Source organism: Pelobates fuscus, chromosome 3 (genome assembly GCF_036172605.1).
Source record: "Pelobates fuscus isolate aPelFus1 chromosome 3, aPelFus1.pri, whole genome shotgun sequence".
In the NCBI taxonomy this organism is placed as follows: Eukaryota; Metazoa; Chordata; class Amphibia; order Anura; family Pelobatidae; genus Pelobates; species Pelobates fuscus.
The window spans coordinates 354,535,553-354,554,309 of NC_086319.1; the positions used below are offsets into that span (position 1 = coordinate 354,535,553).

Genomic DNA, 18,757 nt, shown 5'->3' on the forward strand with positions numbered 1-18,757 from the left:
GTTAGATTTATGTTAGATTGTTTTTTAAATGTATTCTATTTGTTTTTTCCGTTATTATGCTTTAATTTGGGAGGTTCAGGCGGAGCAATGCCTTGACACTTACGTAATACATCACAGAGTGCCACACTTAGGGGGATATATAGGAGGCATTAATCGTGTAGGTGGAGAGCCTCGTCGAGTAGATAGCCGACACTTGAGACTTCTTGACCCCCCTGAATGCCCAACAAGGTTAAGGTATATAGCAGGTACACGTATCACATGACGAACAGACACAAGATAGCCAGAGCATCGCCCCTGCATGCCTATAAAAGGCTGATAGCTACACTGTCTCAATGACGAGTTACACTTGAAGGTGGAAAAGAGGGGTATGGGTAACGCCCGTTCTAAATTGGGACGAGCAGAGACTACACTACGCCCAAACCACTGCGTACATAGATAGGCGGTGATTAATATGAAATATGAATGTCACTGTGTTGTATCTGATCCTTTGTACTGTAACCCTGAATCCCCCACCCTACCCCTTTTTTTTCTGTACCCCCACCCTTTCTATTTTATGATCGAAAACAATAAACTCAATTAATAAAAAAAAAAAAATTGTAGATTGTATTATAAATTGTAAAAATAGCCTTGTGCCAATATATCTGGTATAGATGCTCCACTCAATCTCTTTTGTGGTTACACTGCATATCTAGCCTACCATTAATAAAGGTTACATGTTTTAGCAGTTTTTCAGCCGATCTCTTCATTTGTTTCTTTTAACTTGTTCTTTTACGTTTTTACTCAACCAGTCCATTTTCAGTTTCCCTTGAGTCATATATTTCTCCGTCCCATTCAATTTCCCATCTTGCTGTGTCAAACATTTTGAATTACCAAGGGGTGGAGAAATATAGGTGCAGTGCTCACACATTCCTGATATGGTCTTGCAGAAACTAGGCATCTGTAAAGTTTAGCTAATAGTGGCACAGCCCAGGCGCAATACTAGGTTAAAAAATACATGTGTCTTGATCCCAAAACAAAATTTGATAGCCAACCCCTTCTTTATGATAACTTGAGTATACTTTAAAGTGCAGGAACAGGAAGTGGCAATGCCACCAAGAGTCACAAATTAAGCCTTTGTAATGTTTGTTAGGTCAGAGTTATGTTGGATAAAATACATGACCAAGTATCACTACCTCCTGCACAGACCATAGGAGGTGCTACCCAACCAAATAAGTTTGGGGCTATAGCCCTCCTATGTCCCCTACTTGTGATTCACCCAGCACTGCCTATGAGATTATTATCTTCCGGTAATTTTGGAAATTGGGCCAACATCTGAGGACTAATTAACAAAAGTCATTAAATAACCTTGTCCTTCCTGGCAGCTGTCTGCCAGTAATTAAGGCCCAGTGTATCTTAGCACTATAGTCCTTCATGCTTTACTGATCATACGTTTAAGTCAGCTCTATTCTGACTCCTGGTAAGAGTAATGGTTTCGAAATGTAGCAAAGTACATTTTAAATGCATTCTGGCCCAAGTCCACCAAATGGAATTTTTGGCAAGCACAGTATTCTAAAATTAAAGTGAAGAAACAAATATAAGGTATGTGATAAAAGTAAAAGCACCGAACTGCTTGATGTTTTAACTCACAAACACACAATAAATGGAGAAAGATGGATTCAATTGTAAGAATCTGTGCACTAATCTCTTTTACTTCAGGTTATAGCCTAAGCAACAACACAGCAGGATGTACGTGGTAATGGGCAGGATACATAATGGCCGTGATGCACTTTAAAGACAATAAATGTCATTTGAGGTTTGGAAACTATTGCCTTGTCCTGTCTGTTGAGAATTATATGAGCACATTGAAACTACAGAAGAAATTCAATTCCAGGTGGTTACAGGAGTATCTGAGTAAAAGATACAAAACCTACTCCTCGTGAGAAAGGAATGGACTTGTTTGTAATGCTTGGCCATAGTCTAGATACTTCTGCAATAAAACAAACACCTATACCCATTCATTCAATGCCAAGTAATGAAGCAATGTTTATGAATACTTAAATAGGCATAAATGCAACGTTGATAAGGCACCTACTCTCTGCTCTGAGTGTGGCTTAAAACCGCCCATTCGAGCTGTCAATCAGAGAGCCTGAATGCTCAGTATTTCAAAACACATGACCTGTACTCACTTTAACCGTGACAGTCTATTTAGACTCACTGCTATAGGCATAGAAGTTAAGTGGCAAAATGTATTTTATCTACAGGAAATTTGAATGTATAGATGATATAGATGATCTTTTTTTGATATTTGCACAGCAAGCGCACTTCGTAGGATCACTAGTCTTAATAAACCATTTTCAGGGGTTGTTTAACATTGGGCAACAGTGGTAGGCTGAGAGGTCTGGGTTAGGTCAGCGAAATAGCTAAAATACAGCAGAGGGGCTGGGTTTTATGCCCTAAAGAACCCTGGTTTTAGTTTAACCAATTTAAAATGGTATAACACTACCTAGTAAAATGGCACTTGAAAAATTGTTGCACCATAACCATTGCAAAAAAAAAAACTATAGTGGTTACGATGTTTAACGTGACACTTTAAATATAAATGATTTCTAATGATGGGCTGAACAAAATGTTATGTTTTTCTAATTAATTAGCACATGGCTTTGGGATGCACAAATGTCCTAAATTATCCTGACTGCCAGAGAGTGTCATACTGGTCATTTCAGTTCTCTGAAATAGGATAAAATATTACACCATGAAGCAGAAAAAAAAAGATACAGATAATAAAAAATAATTATTCACCTATAGTGCACTTATTATAGGGGAAGAGGTAGTCTTCTAAAAAAGATATAGAGATATGAAAAATGAATACGGTTTTCTGGTTTGTAAGGCTATCCATACAGTCAATCAAATTCAGCTTTCAGATCTTTCACAGTCTTGAGGTTGACTGAGTTGATTCCACTTTCCACTCCCATTTAAAAAGTTCATTATTTGCAGAACACTAGCTGATCTCGGTTTTGGAAATGTATCTCGAAACACAGATGAAGAACCTTATAAGAGCCTCCTTCACATTGTAGATGAAGTTATAAGACTTCAGAGACTCTTTGTCAATGCATTTAGGCTAACAATGAATTTAATTGAACATTCAAATGAAAGGGTTCAAAACATAAATGCATATGTTGGCTTAATTTCAAAACGATATTATGGAGTAAGATTATAAACCTGTATCATGTTGACTCTTACTTTGCTCTCTACCTTTTACCATTAAAAGCCAGTGAGGCTCCTGAGATGCTTCTCAAGTTGCTTGCACATAAGGTACAGTTGTTACATTGACACTGAAATACTGTGCAATGGTTAACCCCTACAATAAAGTCTAAACCACTTCTCATGCATATAATTGGTGCTTAAGCAGGAGACAGATGTAGTAAGATTTCTACCTGGTTAGATTGTGCACTGATACATTATTCATACATAAACTTTGAACACAGAACGATTCTGCTCATGAACTTTAGTGGACACTATGCCATTTGAGAGTTCCAAAGTTTGCAGAAGAAGGGAAATCAACTATTGGTTGGGATATGTTATAAACCACCTAAAGTTAATATTGATGAGGAACAACAGCTGTTTGAGCAAATTGAGAAAGCTGCAAATCTGGCTAACACATTAATTATTGGAGATTTTAATTACCCGGACATAAATTGGGACAGAGGGACTAGTAGTTCAGCAAAGGGAATTAGGTTTTTGAACGTTTTAAATGACACCTTCATGTCACAACTTGTACAAGCACCAAGTAGAAAGGACGCTTGTCTGGACTTGGTTCTAACAAACGACATTGATCTTTTGACCAACATTCAAGTAGGTGAGCACTTGGGAAATAGTGATCACAATATAGTGTCCTTTGAAATAAACTAAAAAAAAACAGAAAGCACATGGGGTATACTAAAACATATTTTAAAAAGGCCAATTTCTATAGGTTAAGGGCAGCCTCACAATATATTGACTGGCATAAACTCTTTAGTGAAAAGAACACTGAGGATAAATGGAATATCTTCCAACAAATATTAACATTTCTTAGCATGTACCATTGGGTAATAAATATAAAAGAAACAATTTGAAACCAATGTGGTTTAGTGGGGTAGTGAAATAAGAAAAGGACATTCAAAGCCTTTAAATCTGACAAATCAGAGGCATCCTATAAAAGATATAAGGAAACCAAAAATGAAAAAATGATAGCCAAAGAGAGTAAAACCAACCCCAAAACCCCAAAACATTCTTTAAGTACATAAATTCTAAAACAAAACAAAACACTAAAACTGGGATGGGAGGGTTAGTTAATGAAGACCAGGAAAAGGCTAAAATTTGTAATAATTATTCCTCCTCTGTATATGTTAAGAAGGAACCCGTGGCAATAGATGTACAAATGATTGCTGCTCAAATCTTGCAGAAAAATTGTAATTGGCTAACTCAAGACAAGGTGCTGCAGCAACTATTCAAAGTTAATATAAACAAAGCTCCAGGTCCTGACAGTATTTATCCATGAGTACTTAAGGAACTAAGTGTAGAAATAAAAATAGAGTACAAAGAGTTGTCATTAATGGTAATTTTTTAAGCTGGAACGAGGTGGCAAGTGGTGTCCTTCAGGGTTCTGTTCTGGGACCTCTTCTATTCAACATGTTTATAAATGACCTTAAAAAAATGCATTGAAAGTCATGTTTCAGTGTTTGCAAATGACACAAAGCTCTGTAAAGTAATACAATGTGAGCAAGATATTAATTTGCTGCAGAGGGATTTAGACTGGGGGACTGGGCACTCAAATGGCAGATGAAATTTAATATTGAAAAATGCAAAGTTATGCACTTCGGTGTAAAGAATGCACAAGCAACTTATACCCTTAATGGAAGCGAATTAGGGAGAACAACACACAAAAAGGACTTGGGAATTGTTATAGACAACAAACTATGCAACAATGTGCAATGTCAATGATCAGTGGCTAAAGCCAGTAAGGTATTGTCATGCAAGAAAAAGGGCATTAATTCTTAAGATGAGAATATCATTTTTCCTCTTTATAAATCACTGGTAAGACCACATCTTCAATATGCTGTGCAATTTTGGGCACCTGTTCTAGAGAAGCATATTATAGCACTAGAAAAAGTGCAGAGATGGGCTACAAAATTAATAAAAGGTATGGAACATTTCAGGTATGAAGAAAGGTTAACAAATTTAAACTTCTTTAGTTTAGAAAAACGTACGATATGATAATAATTTACAATAATTGTATTTCTTTCCTTCATTATATGTAATTTTAATGTATTTATAATATGCAATGAGACAACAGGTGCAAGCTTTATATACAACTCTCCAAAAAATCTGAAAATGTATGCCCAGTATTCAATAACCACTAACGATAATTGCTTGAAAAAGTATAACAAAGATACTCTAATTAGTAGAATAAATTATCAAATGGATTGTATGCAAACATATAATTTACAGTTAGGCATAAACCATAAAATAGTTAATGAGAAAGGTACACAATGCTAGCTCAGCGTATGTTTTTTTTTTCACTTACACAAACTTATTTGTTTTTTATATATATTTAAACATGTTTTATTCATGTATAATTTACCTCTTCTAGCTCACTATTTTCTCTAAATTAGAAAAGCTCTTAGTTATGATGTGCAGCATCCTATTTGCAAAAATCTGGTATCAGTAGTTTGACCTAACCTTAAAATTATTATGTACGGTATGAAAATCCAGTATAAAGGACATTGGAACAAAATAGCGAACACACAACATTCAGGATATATCTGTATCAAATTCCTTGAAGGATAAATGTATGAAAAAGAAGATGTGATGAACTAAACCTCGTCACGGGTTATTGGGGGGGCTTGCTGGCCAGCGTCTTACCTCTTACCTTACTATGGTCCATGTGTTAGACTTTGGTTCAGGACTATGGAAAGGCTTGTTCGTGCCTTTCCCCTTGTCTGGTTCGATATATAAGATTTACCGAATAGATAATACTTATGCTGGTCGTATGCCAAACCAACTACCGAACAGATGGACCACCTGCAAGTGGAGTGTGTCACTTGTTAACCCTATTGACCTTGTTAAAGGGACACTCCAGGCACCCAGACCACTTCTGCCCATTGGAGTGGTCTGGGTGCCAACTCCCACTACTCTTAACCCTGCAACTGTAATTATTGCAGTTTTTTATAAACTGCAATAATTACATTGCAGGGTTAACTCCACCTCTAGTGGCTGTCTAGTAGACACTAGAGGGACTTCCTTGTCTACAGCACAGAAAACCTGTGCTAGAGCGTCGCTGGATGTCCTCACGCAGTGTGAGGACCTCCAGCGTTGCTCATTTCCCTATAGGAAAGCATTGAAATGCATTTTCAATGCTTTCCTATGGGGAGTGCTAATGCGCATGCACGGCATTGCCGTGCTTGTGCATTAGGTCTCTCCGGCCGGTGGGTGGGATCAGTCTCGCCCACCGGGCGACGCAATCAGAGGGAGGAGCGGCGCGGAGGAAGAAGCAGCGATGTGGGACATCGTCGCTGCCTCTAGTAAGTTACTGAAGGGGTGTTGACCCCTTCAGCAACCAGGGATTGGGGGGTGGGAGGGAAAGGGACCTGCAGTGCCAGGAAAACAGATTGTTTTCCTGCCACTGGAGTTTCCCTTTAACAAGTTCTTACCGCAACATTCTAAATGGTCGGCTGGCAGGCCACCGTTTGTATGGACGAACATGTGGCGGCGGCCATCTTTCACCGCAAACACATACAGCAGTGTTTGGTCGTCGAGTGCATGGGACGATAATCGGACACTGAATGGCGCGAACACCGCTAGGACTTCCTTCTCTTTGTACATTTGGCTGGATTAATTTGAGAAGAGTGGCGTTCGGTGGAAACACACTCCCAAACAAGAGACACAGACTAAGTGTTTATACGTACTGATTGCATTCTTATTTCTGTTGTATTGTGAACTCCCGAGAGACCTCGGAGGAAATCCCGAACCTATCTGGGTGATTTTTGCATATCAGGGCTATCAGGGGATGTAACTTTTGTGGGGTTCCCATGTGCTTTGGGGGTCCTGTGTAGTATTATATGTGTTTTTAGGAATTTTCTTGTACTATGCTAGATAATTGTGTGAGCATGTCTGTGTTTATGGGAGTTGAGTTATTATAGGGAAGGTAATTCATTTATTATATAATAGCTATTGGTGTCTGGCAGGCAATTCAATGATTGAATATTAACCTAATAATGTCCTAGACAACAAGACGCTGGGGTGTGACTTGTATTGTTTTGTTTGATGAGGCCCCGGTTGTGATTACTCCTATATATATATCTGTATTGTGCTCAACAAAGTTCAGTTCTACTTCACCCTTCACTAAGTCTTGGCTAGTGTTTGGGTGAGACTGCTATACATTTATATCACTGTATGCTGATCCAGGATGGAAGAGCTCCAAAAGGACCCCAGTCAAGCTGCAACAAACGGGGCAGAAGTGTTCCAGGTTTTCCCCTGTGTCTGCTAGGAAGCAAGCTTGGCAGAGTTTTCCAGCGAGGGTACAAGGAGCTTCATTACAGATGTATAGATAACAGTTGAACAGATGCCAAAATATTTTCACAACACAAGCCCATTATATAATGAGGAGGCAAACACCACAGAAAACAACAATCCATACTGCCCATAATATCAATGTAATGTCTGTGAACACAACGGTCAGTGTTCAATGGGAATCTCTGAACCTCCAGACATCAATGATAAAAGCAACATTGAGGTTTCATGCTAAAAACTCCTGATCTTGAGCGCGTGGAATAATGGAAAATGAATAAGGGAGACTGAATGCATTCAGCTATCTTTCCTCATACACTCATCATGCAACTGACATTATCATGGCAGAACATAGAAACATAGAATGTGACGGCAGATAAGAACCATTCGGCCCATCTAGTCTGCCCAATTTCTAAATACTTTCATTAGTCCCTGGACTAAGTTAAATGATCTGGTCGCAGATCAATACTCTAACACATTTAATTTGAAAATTAAATTTCTATGTCCAGCTGATGGTTGCAGAAAGTCATTGTCAAAGAATTTACAGGAAGCTCCCAAACCATAAATTTGTCTGAAACTTTAAATTTTCCTTTTAGACTGGACTTGGATCATCAGAACTTGTTAGCATCTCTGTGTAAATCAGTGAATATTCAATGTACAGCTCTCACAGCTTTTCCTCAGATAAGCTTAGGTTTCTAAACTCAGAAGCTAAACCTCCAAGACTCTGAATAATCCTTGGCGTAGAACTCTACTGAATCCTTCAGTCAAATCTCAGAACATCTCTCACTGTAAAACTTGTATTATTTTTTGATACGCAAAGAGCTTTTCCAAGCCTTATAGGTCCTATTTCCACTAGCAGTGAAATAGTCAGGCTACAATAATAAATTCCTGGAGATATAACAGCAGTCATGCTATTTTGACTCAGTCTAAATCCTTTAATTTCATTAGCTCCGCCTGACTTGTTCCACAGGGGATAAAGCAGATTAAGTAAAATCATCTGAGAAGTTCTGATAATATTGTATTTTAACTAGTAAATGGAGTGTAGTTTATATTATGATTTCAATATGAAAAAGGGTTTTATGATTATTAGTCAAGAAGCAACATTTAAAAAGGAGTTCAATGGTCCAGCACATTTCATACAAATATTTAAAAACGGAAAATGTATTGGGTTTGTAAAAAATAAACTTTTTTTTTCAATCGAGTTTCTATTAATTGCAATATTAAATATACATAACACACATTTATTTATCTTGTGCGTTATTTAATAAACTCCTCCTGTCCCTCTTTTTTAACATAATCTCATTCTTTTGTAGGAACTCCGGACTTTGGGTGTGCCAAAATCCATACCAGAGCTCCTCAGCAATAATACTCACAATAATGTCTTTGAACTACAATAAATTTGTTTAGCAATCAGTATGTGTAAATAATATACATTGCTATTGATCTAAATTACATTTTATTTTCACAAATTGTTGTTGGTAAATCACCTAAATTTCTCAGAACAGCGCTGTCCCTGGCCAAACACCCAGCCACAACCCTAAAATTAAAATGTTCTTCTTTGTACAATTGAAATGTTAGGAAGAATGTTAATAAGGGTTTATATCTCAAGCGTCCCTGATTAGGAGGGACAGACCCTATTTTGGGCCCAAATCCCCATGTCCCATTTTTATCCTAATGTCCCTCGTCTCTAGAAGCTCCATATTATTGGTGTGGCTTAGTGTATAACAGAGTAATAATGCTCACAGTAACAGGCCTCCGAACAGTTCCGCTTTTGATTTTAAGATCCTGCCCTATTGCTCTGCATCTGGGGTTGCCAGGTAACTATCCCAGTGCAGCACAGGCCATACTGTACAATTAGCAGGTGTTTTAGAAATGCTCTCTGCATGGTTCTGAAGGCTGGGGGGGGGGGGGGGGGGAGGGCAGCCAGGATGTCTATCAGTGGGAGGGCTCACCCATTTTCTGGACTATCCTGCCCATTATGAAAGTCATTAGTAACAAAAAATAATCAAATCTATTTGGGACTATTTAGGGACTGCTAATATATGTCTTAGGAAAAACATATTGTGCCCTCTTTCTACTGTTGGCTGGAGATGCTGCTGAGAGTTTGAGCATCTAGTCCTGTCAAGATTTTATTTTTCAAAGCGGTTCAATTTTATAGCTATACATAGCTCAAAGAAATTATGGTCTAACTCAATTTCTGAACCCATTGGGTTTGCATTGGGCTTTCAGGTCCTGTACATCCCAAAAGAGAGGCCTAAGTATCATTATGTCTTCTGTTTATGTGTGGCGTTGAGCTAGGCATGGTGTCTTATTGAGTATAGGGGTTCGCTGTCATAATTTCAGCAAGGGTCCACATCTGGATTACCCTTTTAATTTACAAAGTACCTAAGTAAATACATGCAACAAAAACAGAGAATATTAGAATGGACAAGCAAAACCTCAATTGCTTACCCTTCAGTTAGTCCCCACTCATGTCTCAAAAACGTTTTTGCTCACTTGTGCCATTATATATAGATCCATAGAACCTGTACCATTTGCTTATCAGATTGATCCTACCCATAAAGCCAGTCCAGATCTGAAATGATGGAGAGAAACAGCCACCAACAAATGTGAGCCAAAATATTTTTGAGACCTGCGAGAGGAATAACCAGACAGTTCTCAGAGATCTCATATTCTCTGCGTTTGCTGCAATGTATTTACTTAGTCTCATCCTAAGTTAAAAGAGGCAATCCAGATGTTAGCCCTGTGTTCACTGTGCCTACAGGGGTAACAGCTACACCTTACTGACGATGCCCAAAGAAGGCCGAAATGATCGTCTATGATTGGTATCTCTCCTTCAGAAGGTGCTTGCCAGAATTTTGGATCTGGACTACTCTTATAAGTGGGATTAGTCTGATAAGCAAATAAACAGGTTCTATCTGTAATGTCACAAGTGAGTAAAAACCTGAGACCGATCAGGGACTTAATGAAAGGGCAAACTAATGAGGTTTCTCTGAACTTTTGCCCATTAGTTCTTATATTCTCTGTTTTTGACACAAGTTTTAGTTCAATATTATTGAAACTATTGATTGGCGATAAAGGTGTCACATGCAGTATTTTTTTGGGGAACTCTGACAGAAAGATAAGCAGTGTTATATATAGAAAGTATAACACACGGGCTAATTAATTCTTTCCTCCAATTACAAAGTTATTCTGCTCCAGCTACCTAGAATTCAGTGACCCTCGTTGGTCTATAGCTGATGTGGTGAAGGTGGTGATGTGGTAAAGTAAAGCATTGGCTTTGTCGGTGCAGGGTTGCTATGTTTTGGTATTTAATGCTTGAGTCAATGGAAGCTTCAGGTTCCATCTGTTCTGCTGGCTGGCAGGGCTAAGTTAACAGGTTTTTTTTTGTGTCTTTTTATTTTATTTTTTTTGCCTTAAGCCAGTATATGTAGGCGTTGCAGAAAAACATAATGATTAACACACTGAGCAAACAAAAAATTGTCATCTTCAAGTATTTTGGCATCTCTACTCCTGGCAGAATTACTTCTAACACAAGGTATAGCACATCTATTTTTAAATTTTTTGCTACCCGCCGATAAAGAGATCCAAAAGATTAAAATTTTCCACCCTGTCAAACGTCTTTGTATCCTATATTTCCCAATAATACTACATTAAGCTTTTCCTCTTTATGTCCATTGTAGAGTGATTTATGTTCATCCAATGTATCAATCTTGGGCTTCTCTGCATCTTCTCATTGATGTCCCGCCATATAATTGTGTTGGGCTTTTTACATCCTACTGCTCTAACTAAATGATAGGTTTTCCTGTAACAATGATGTCAGATTCATTCCTCAATGGCTGGACATTTTGTACATCAGGTCGTTAACTCTGTCTCATCATTCCATCTGTTAGTCTACTTACCCTGTTATCTGCACTCGGGGCCATAGTATCTGTCATCCACGACCCAAACCTTGAACCCGAGGCACGTATTGTGATTGGATTACTGACGCCTGTGAGTTTTCCACAACCTGTAACAAAAAGGAGACCCACCATGAAATAAAATTTCTCCACAGGAGTTTATTCACAAAACCATGAATTGTGGTGAATTCATCACTGAACTCAAAAAAGTTGATTAAATGGCCAAATAAAGCTGAGATAGGAAAAAAATTTAGGCTGGGGAATTTTTCATCTATCAGCTATTTTTGGCTTAAATTATTACACAATGTATAGTGAGTTATTAATAATAGATTTATATCAGATCATGTATTTGAAGAAAAAAAAAAGACAGCACTTTGTATGGAACCATTCTCTGTGTAAATATAATGGCATTTTTTTATGCTGAAGATATGAATAATTACTATTTTCATTGTGCACCAATAGAACAGGATTTCAATATACATCAAAATGTTATATCTACAGTATATTAAAGGAACACTGTGGCGTTAGGGATACATATTTGTATTCCTAATGCCTCTTATCAATAAGTATTATTATTAAACATATTATTGTGTAAAATATATATATATATATATATATATATATATATAAAAAAAATCCCCATTTTCTCAAGCGCCAAGTCTCCTTGGGAGCTGCAGCAATCTCCTCCTTGGGTTGCGTCATCCTGGAGGCATACCGGTCAATTCAATGCTCTTCATAGAGCTCTGGGAAACGTAGGCGCATGCGCAGCTATGATTCTTCCATAGAGAATCATTGTATTCAATGGGTGACAATGACGGCACAACGCATGCACTCATGACATCACAGAATGTTATGGTATGAGAGTCGGGAGTGAGATTCCTGGCTCTTATACCCACAGGGCTTGGAGGCGTGGCATGAAGCCGCGCTGACAAGACTTCTAATTAGTTCAATATTGGGTGATTGCTTAGGGAAACAGGACTGGAGGCCCCAAAATAGTTTCAATAAATAGCCAAACTGCAAATATAGTTGACTGATTGAGAATCTTTTCAATTCAGCTATTTTAGACTTCAATTTGAAATTCGCCTTGAATTTGCTCTGAATTCTCACATTAGTAAATAACCCTTTTTGAATTCTCACTTTAGCTCTGACAATATGCTATCTAAAAATATCTGAAATACTTCTACAGCTTGTCATTGTTGTTAATAATGATAATAATAATAATAATAATAATAATTAGAATTTTAACTTGATCATTTTATATTGAGTTATTTATTCCAAGTGTAACCAAATAGCAATCTTCCAGCTGCCGTAGAAAAACATGGTCATGGATGTTTTGCCAGGCTGGCAAAGCATTATTGGATTTGAAGTTCAATAACTGCAAGTGCTCGTTGGGTAACCTGGTTTAATACGATTGGGTGTTTTGAGAACCTTTTTCTTTCAGATGTTTAAATCCAGGCATTTAATTGCTAGAGGTGGTTAGATTCCGGCAGCTTGAAACACTTCGGATATGAGAGGGCATGGAAATGCATTCCATATGGTTGTTTGACCCAACGCAGAATGAATTTATTGTATCCCCCCCACTTTCATATGTTTATATTACACCTGTTATGGAAAAATGATAAGAAATCACTGTAGAGTGAATACAAGTTGACCTATGCGTTATGCTAACCAAATGTATGTCAAACATTTGGAGTCATTTTGTAAGCTGTTGCTATACAGGTAAAAAAAATACCAATCTAGGAGTATGTATAAACTATCTTCACTTAATCTATTCATTTATAAACAGCCCTACTGTATTTATAAACACATTCTATCTGCATACCGAACTTTAGTCTTAGAAATACAAAGCTGTGTTCCTAAAACTACAGTGTCACTCTGCCACACCACCCTCCACCGCCATGAAAAGGGTTAAAAACTAGGGGAACTTAATGTGCATTCATGGCAAACTCACACATCAGGCCTTCCCCATAGGAAAGCATTGGAAACCAAAGTAATCTGAATGTACCTTTCCTGGTTAAATACTTTGTTATTATTATTATTATTATTATTAATTGGGCATTTGCAAGAGGCTGGATGTCTTTATGCACAAAGGTAAACTCTGTGAAACTGCAGGAAGTGCCTTAAGTGGCTGTCTGGGAGCCAGTGACCAGATGCAGTTTTAACCCTGCAATGAAAACATTGTAGGGTTAAGGGGAGAGGGACACTCCACCCAGACCATGAGATGAAGTGGTCTGGGAGTCTATAGAGTCCCTACAAAGGAGCATTTTAAGAACTACTGTGGTATGCTGTGGAAGTTATGATGCCAGCAGTACCCTGGTTCCCCTGTCTCCCTTTATAAGTAATCAAAATATTCTAGAATGGTCTGCTTCTTGTCTCTACTACTTACTACAGAGAGCTAGAGCCTCCTGCTTAACCCCTTAAGGACCAAACTTCTGGAATAAAAGGGAATCATGACATATCACACATGTCATGTGTCCTTAAGGGGTTAAAGGACCACTCTAGGCACCCAGACCACTTCAGCTTAATGAAGTGGTCTGGGTGCCAGGTCCTTCTAGGATTAACCCATTTTTTCATAAACATAGCAGTTTCAGAGAAACTGCTATGTTTGTGAATGGGTTAAGCCTTCCCCTATTTCCTCTAGTGGCTGTCTCATTGACAGCCACTAGAGGCGCTTGCGTGATTCTCACTGTGATTTTCACAGTGAGAGCATGCAAGCGTCCATAGGAAAGCATTATGAATGCTTTCCTATGTGACCGGCTGAATGCGCGCGCAGCTCGTGCCGCGTGTGCGCATTCAGCCGACGGGGAGGAGAAGAGGAGGATCGGAGGAGGAGAGCTCTTCGCCCACCGCTGGAAAAAGGTAAGTTTTAAACACTTTCCCCTTTCCAGAGCCCGGTGGGAGTGGGACCCTGAGGGTGGGGGCACGAGTATGTTTTCCTGGCACTAGAGTGATCCTTTAAGAGTTTTCATAAGCTCTCCTGAGTCAGGTTCTGCATGGCTAGTTTAATGATAGAGCTGATCACTTTTGGCTTCCAGCTCTCTCAGAAGCAGTGGAGGTGGGGAGTGCCACCCAGCAAAACCCATTCTAAAATGGTTAGAGTACTTGTACTGGGGGTGGAAGGGCCAGGGCAGCTCTGGCACCAAAACCACTATAGCTAGCTGTTGTGGATATGGTGCTTGGAGTGTTCCTTTAACATCCACAACTTTGATGGGTAATATGTACACTTTAATTGCTGGAGTTCTATGAGGAAGCAAATTTAGATGCTTAAATCTGTCACAATGTGTTCTCCAAACCTATAACAATTTACAAATGTCCTCATGTATTACATATTCCAGATACAATAGTCAATGCTCAAGAACAAAACAGACGTACATTTGTATATGTTTCCATGAACATATTAGTGATGTTTAAGTGGAAAAAGGCAGAAAGTACATTTTTTTCTGCAGGGAAGTCTACATCAATGCTGCTATTTGATGCTTTTAGGCAAACTTCTGCAGACGTCTTGGACAAGGGGAAAATGTGCCTTTGGCATTAAGGTATAATTAATCTATGTCACTCATAGATGTGCTGTCAAGTGTAATGAGACCACATGCACAAAACATTCAAATATTAAAAATACGGCCTGCCTATTCAAATGGCTTTAGATTTATGACTGTTACAAGTTAAATGTAAAAAGAGTAACACATAGTTAAATGCAGGGGACCAGATAAAAAAAATAATATTACTGAACTCTGTTAGGAGATGTTCTCAAAACAATGCACACTACACATTTATGGCACCAGTGTCATGGCGTCTGTCCCCACCATACAGTGACAATGGATACTTGGGGACCATAGAAAATGGAGACTGTAATTGCAGGGAACACTGAGGTTGTTCTTCCCACTAGATGATGATACAGGTAGCAGATACCTGCAGGGCATGGGGACATTCTCTCCCGCCACATGAAGGTCTATCTTTACCACAAGGTGACACAGACTAGTGGGTGTTATGCGACAAAAGTAAATTTGCTCTGGTTAATGATGGATGAGATAAAGTAGAACATGCCAAGAAACAAGAGTATGTCATTCTAATTTATAGTGACAACGTAGAATTTATTCTGTCCCTCCCATGGTCATCAGATAGACAGAAGAGAAGTAAAAGTCACAATAAAAACTGGTGTATAAACCAAATTATCATTGCAGCAATTTTAATAGCTCAATGTCCCAATCATATTTTGAGACTTTCTGTCTACTAATTAACTCTGGCCTCACTGTAGCTGGCTGATTAATTTCCAGCTGGGTAGACCATAAAAAAATAATCTACTTTTAACATATTAATATTTGATGTCTCTCCGAGTTTGAATTGCCTACAGAAAAGGCTTCAGGAGGTATAATTCAAGCTTTTTATTTGAAAGACGGCTTGGTAGAAAGCATAAGAGATGCTTATAGGAGGAGATGGATTTTAATTTATGATAGACACTGAGGGCATGAACTGTAATTTGACAAAAGCTAATCTTGGATAGTAAAAAAAAAAAAAAAAAAAAAAACTACTTCAACAAGGAGTTTGAGAAATAATTAAAGATAACTTAGTAGAGACATTTTCACCTCCAAAAGTTTGGTGTCCCTTTTATTACAAATAAAATGATTACTGGTGAGAACACACAACATGAAAAATACACAAAGTTACCACCCACACTGCACTAGAAAGTAAAAGGTTAAAAGATTGTTATACTAATAAAAATACTAATTTTTATTCAGAACACCATAATGTACTGTAGCTGTTTGTTAATCTTTGCCCCCCTCCCCAGTGGTTAAAAAGTGGATGAGAAAAACATACTTTAGGTAATGAAGAGGTGATGTTAGCACAGCATTGTTCATAACATGACTTGGTCCTGAGCCAAACTTAGTTTCATACATGTTAGCAATTTTTAGGTTATTAAACTGACAATTGTTTAGCACTTTGGAGGCTTGGAACAAATGGGATAGAAATTGGGGTTAATGCCAGTTGAAGCTGCTAGGACTACCCAAAATAAACAAGATGATCATAGGGTAATATAAGATAATTGTGTTTCTTTGTAAAACACTGTTTTAATGACAATATAGTTTGCCTTTGTGTGGATTCTTAATAAATGTGTGATTGTTTTATAGTAGAGAGTAGACTTATGTAACTTATGTTCTGCGCTAAAAAAAAAAAAAATGTCCTACACAAATTCCGGTCGCTTTTTCATCGAAATTCAGCCAATATTTTCAGTTTAATATTTCCATCTGGCAGATTTAAATGCAAAGATCACCATTTTAGTAGATCCCTGATTTGGTACCCTTATGTGGGATTGTGCTATTTTGATATCTTTAAAAATGGCAATCAAACATAAGAATAACAAATTAGGGAGCTATCTACTAAAAGGCTGAAAGATGAATATTAATAAAAGCCTATTTTTTTTTAATTTTGGTCCCCAATTTGGTACCCTTATGTCGGATTTCAAATTATCAATTAGTGAAGAAGCTGTTTTTGGTAGATAGCTCCATATAGTGGTGTCCTATTACCAAACTGAGAAGCTTTCTACTAAATAGGTGAAAGATCAAAATTAGGAAAATATATTTTCTTAATGTTGATTATTCAGTAGCTTAATAGGTAGCCCCCTAAATAAAATTGGTACCATTATGTGGGATTGCCATATTTAAGGGTACCAAATTAAGACGTTGTTTAGTAGACAGCTCGGTAATTTACTAATCTCGTGGGATTGACATAATTAAGGATACCGAACTAGGGAGCTATCTGCTAAACACAACAGCTCCCTAATTTGGTACCCTTAAATGAATGAATCATCCATAAGGGTAACAGTTTAATGAATTTACAAGAATTTACATTTTAAATATAAGGCCAAAATAACCAAAATGAAAAATATCTCCACATCAGCTATAAATTCAGTTCACCTATTTGATTTTTGAAAATTCACTTTGAACTATTAATTCAAAACAATTCTCGCTTTACTAAATAATCCTATATGTAAACCAACCCATACTCTACTAAGAGAATATAGCTGTACACTTGCACTGTTATTTTGTTGTGAGCAGATGGCACGTGAGACTATTCTAATAATATTGAAGTAATTAGGATCTACTCAACACATTGATAAATCTATGGCAAAAACATAGGGCTGGAATCTTCATTTATGCTTTACTCTGCTAAGAGAGTCCATTCCACACAGTCCAGCTGTTTTCAGACTGCCGTCCTAATCTTCTTCAGCAAAAGTCTGACTGATATCAATATTAGCATTTATACAGTGCTAACATATTCCACAGTGTAAAACAATCATAGAAATTAGATACTTGAAGGTGAAGAAGACCCTGCTCAAAGAAGTTTACAATCTATGAGGATTTGAGGTAGGCATATATATATTGTTAGGTGTCTTGTCTAAGGACACTTATTGGTAAGGTGGTCTGACCAGGATTCAAACCTGGGTTTGCCTCCAGATTTTCGTATGTCAAATAGAAGACCCTGCAGCATTAGACGTATGTGAACATTTGTTTGTGTTGCACACTTGAGATATACAGAACTAAATACAACATAAGTGATGGTTATAACTGTTCATTGAAAAGAAATGTTGTTCATAAGTTACACAAAAGCAAGATTCTGAACTTTGCTGATTTTGTCAGGACAGTCCCAATTTTTGGGTTCTGGCTTGCTGTCCAAGTTTTTTTCTCTGGTGTCCCCAGCATCATTGGAAATGCATGCTATATGCTTAGGTCATTAGGACCCTACAGAAAGCACTGAAACAATGCTCCATGCATGGCTGCACTTGGTGTGCTGGCCTACTTGATTGACAGGCAGCCTGGCATGCATTCATGTGCAGACCGGAAATATTTCAAGTCTGATCTGCGATCCTTTTGGTGGAGTGAATCACATCACTAGCCTACCCCCTTTTACCCTCCCAAATTTGAAAGGTAAGAAAATTGAACCAGTATAAGTGAAAAATCTCATATTGCTTCCTACATTTATAGATCAATGAATGTCGGTCATCTTCAGATTAGGCATTTAACCTGAAACTATGCATTTTACTAGCAAAATCTGTAATGCATTTTTTATTAAATATATAATTACTATAATTATTACATTTAATTAAATATGATTAATTTGTACATTCTAGTTGAGTTATTCAGAAGAACATCTATTAAACATGTGACTAATGTTTACCATAATGCTTTAAATGGAGACTTCTGAGACAAATCCCATCTAACACTGTTTATGGGTGGTAAAATATAGGAAGAGCGTAGGATGCATTTTTATTATGAATAGTATTGACATTTTAAATATGTTACTAATGTATCTGTAAAGAAATTAGCATTGCTTAATGA

General features: G+C 37.6%; 1 protein-coding gene across 2 annotated transcripts in view; it reads right to left on the reverse strand.

Moving 5' to 3' along the window:
• Window positions 1-18,757, reverse strand: part of OLFM2 (olfactomedin 2) — a 290,888-nt gene that overhangs the window by 24,469 nt on the left and 247,662 nt on the right. For both annotated transcript variants that reach the window (XM_063449181.1, XM_063449182.1), the window contains exon 5: window positions 11,427-11,533. In XM_063449181.1, the coding sequence (XP_063305251.1) occupies window positions 11,427-11,533 (107 nt within the window). The remainder of the gene's footprint in view (window positions 1-11,426; window positions 11,534-18,757) is intronic.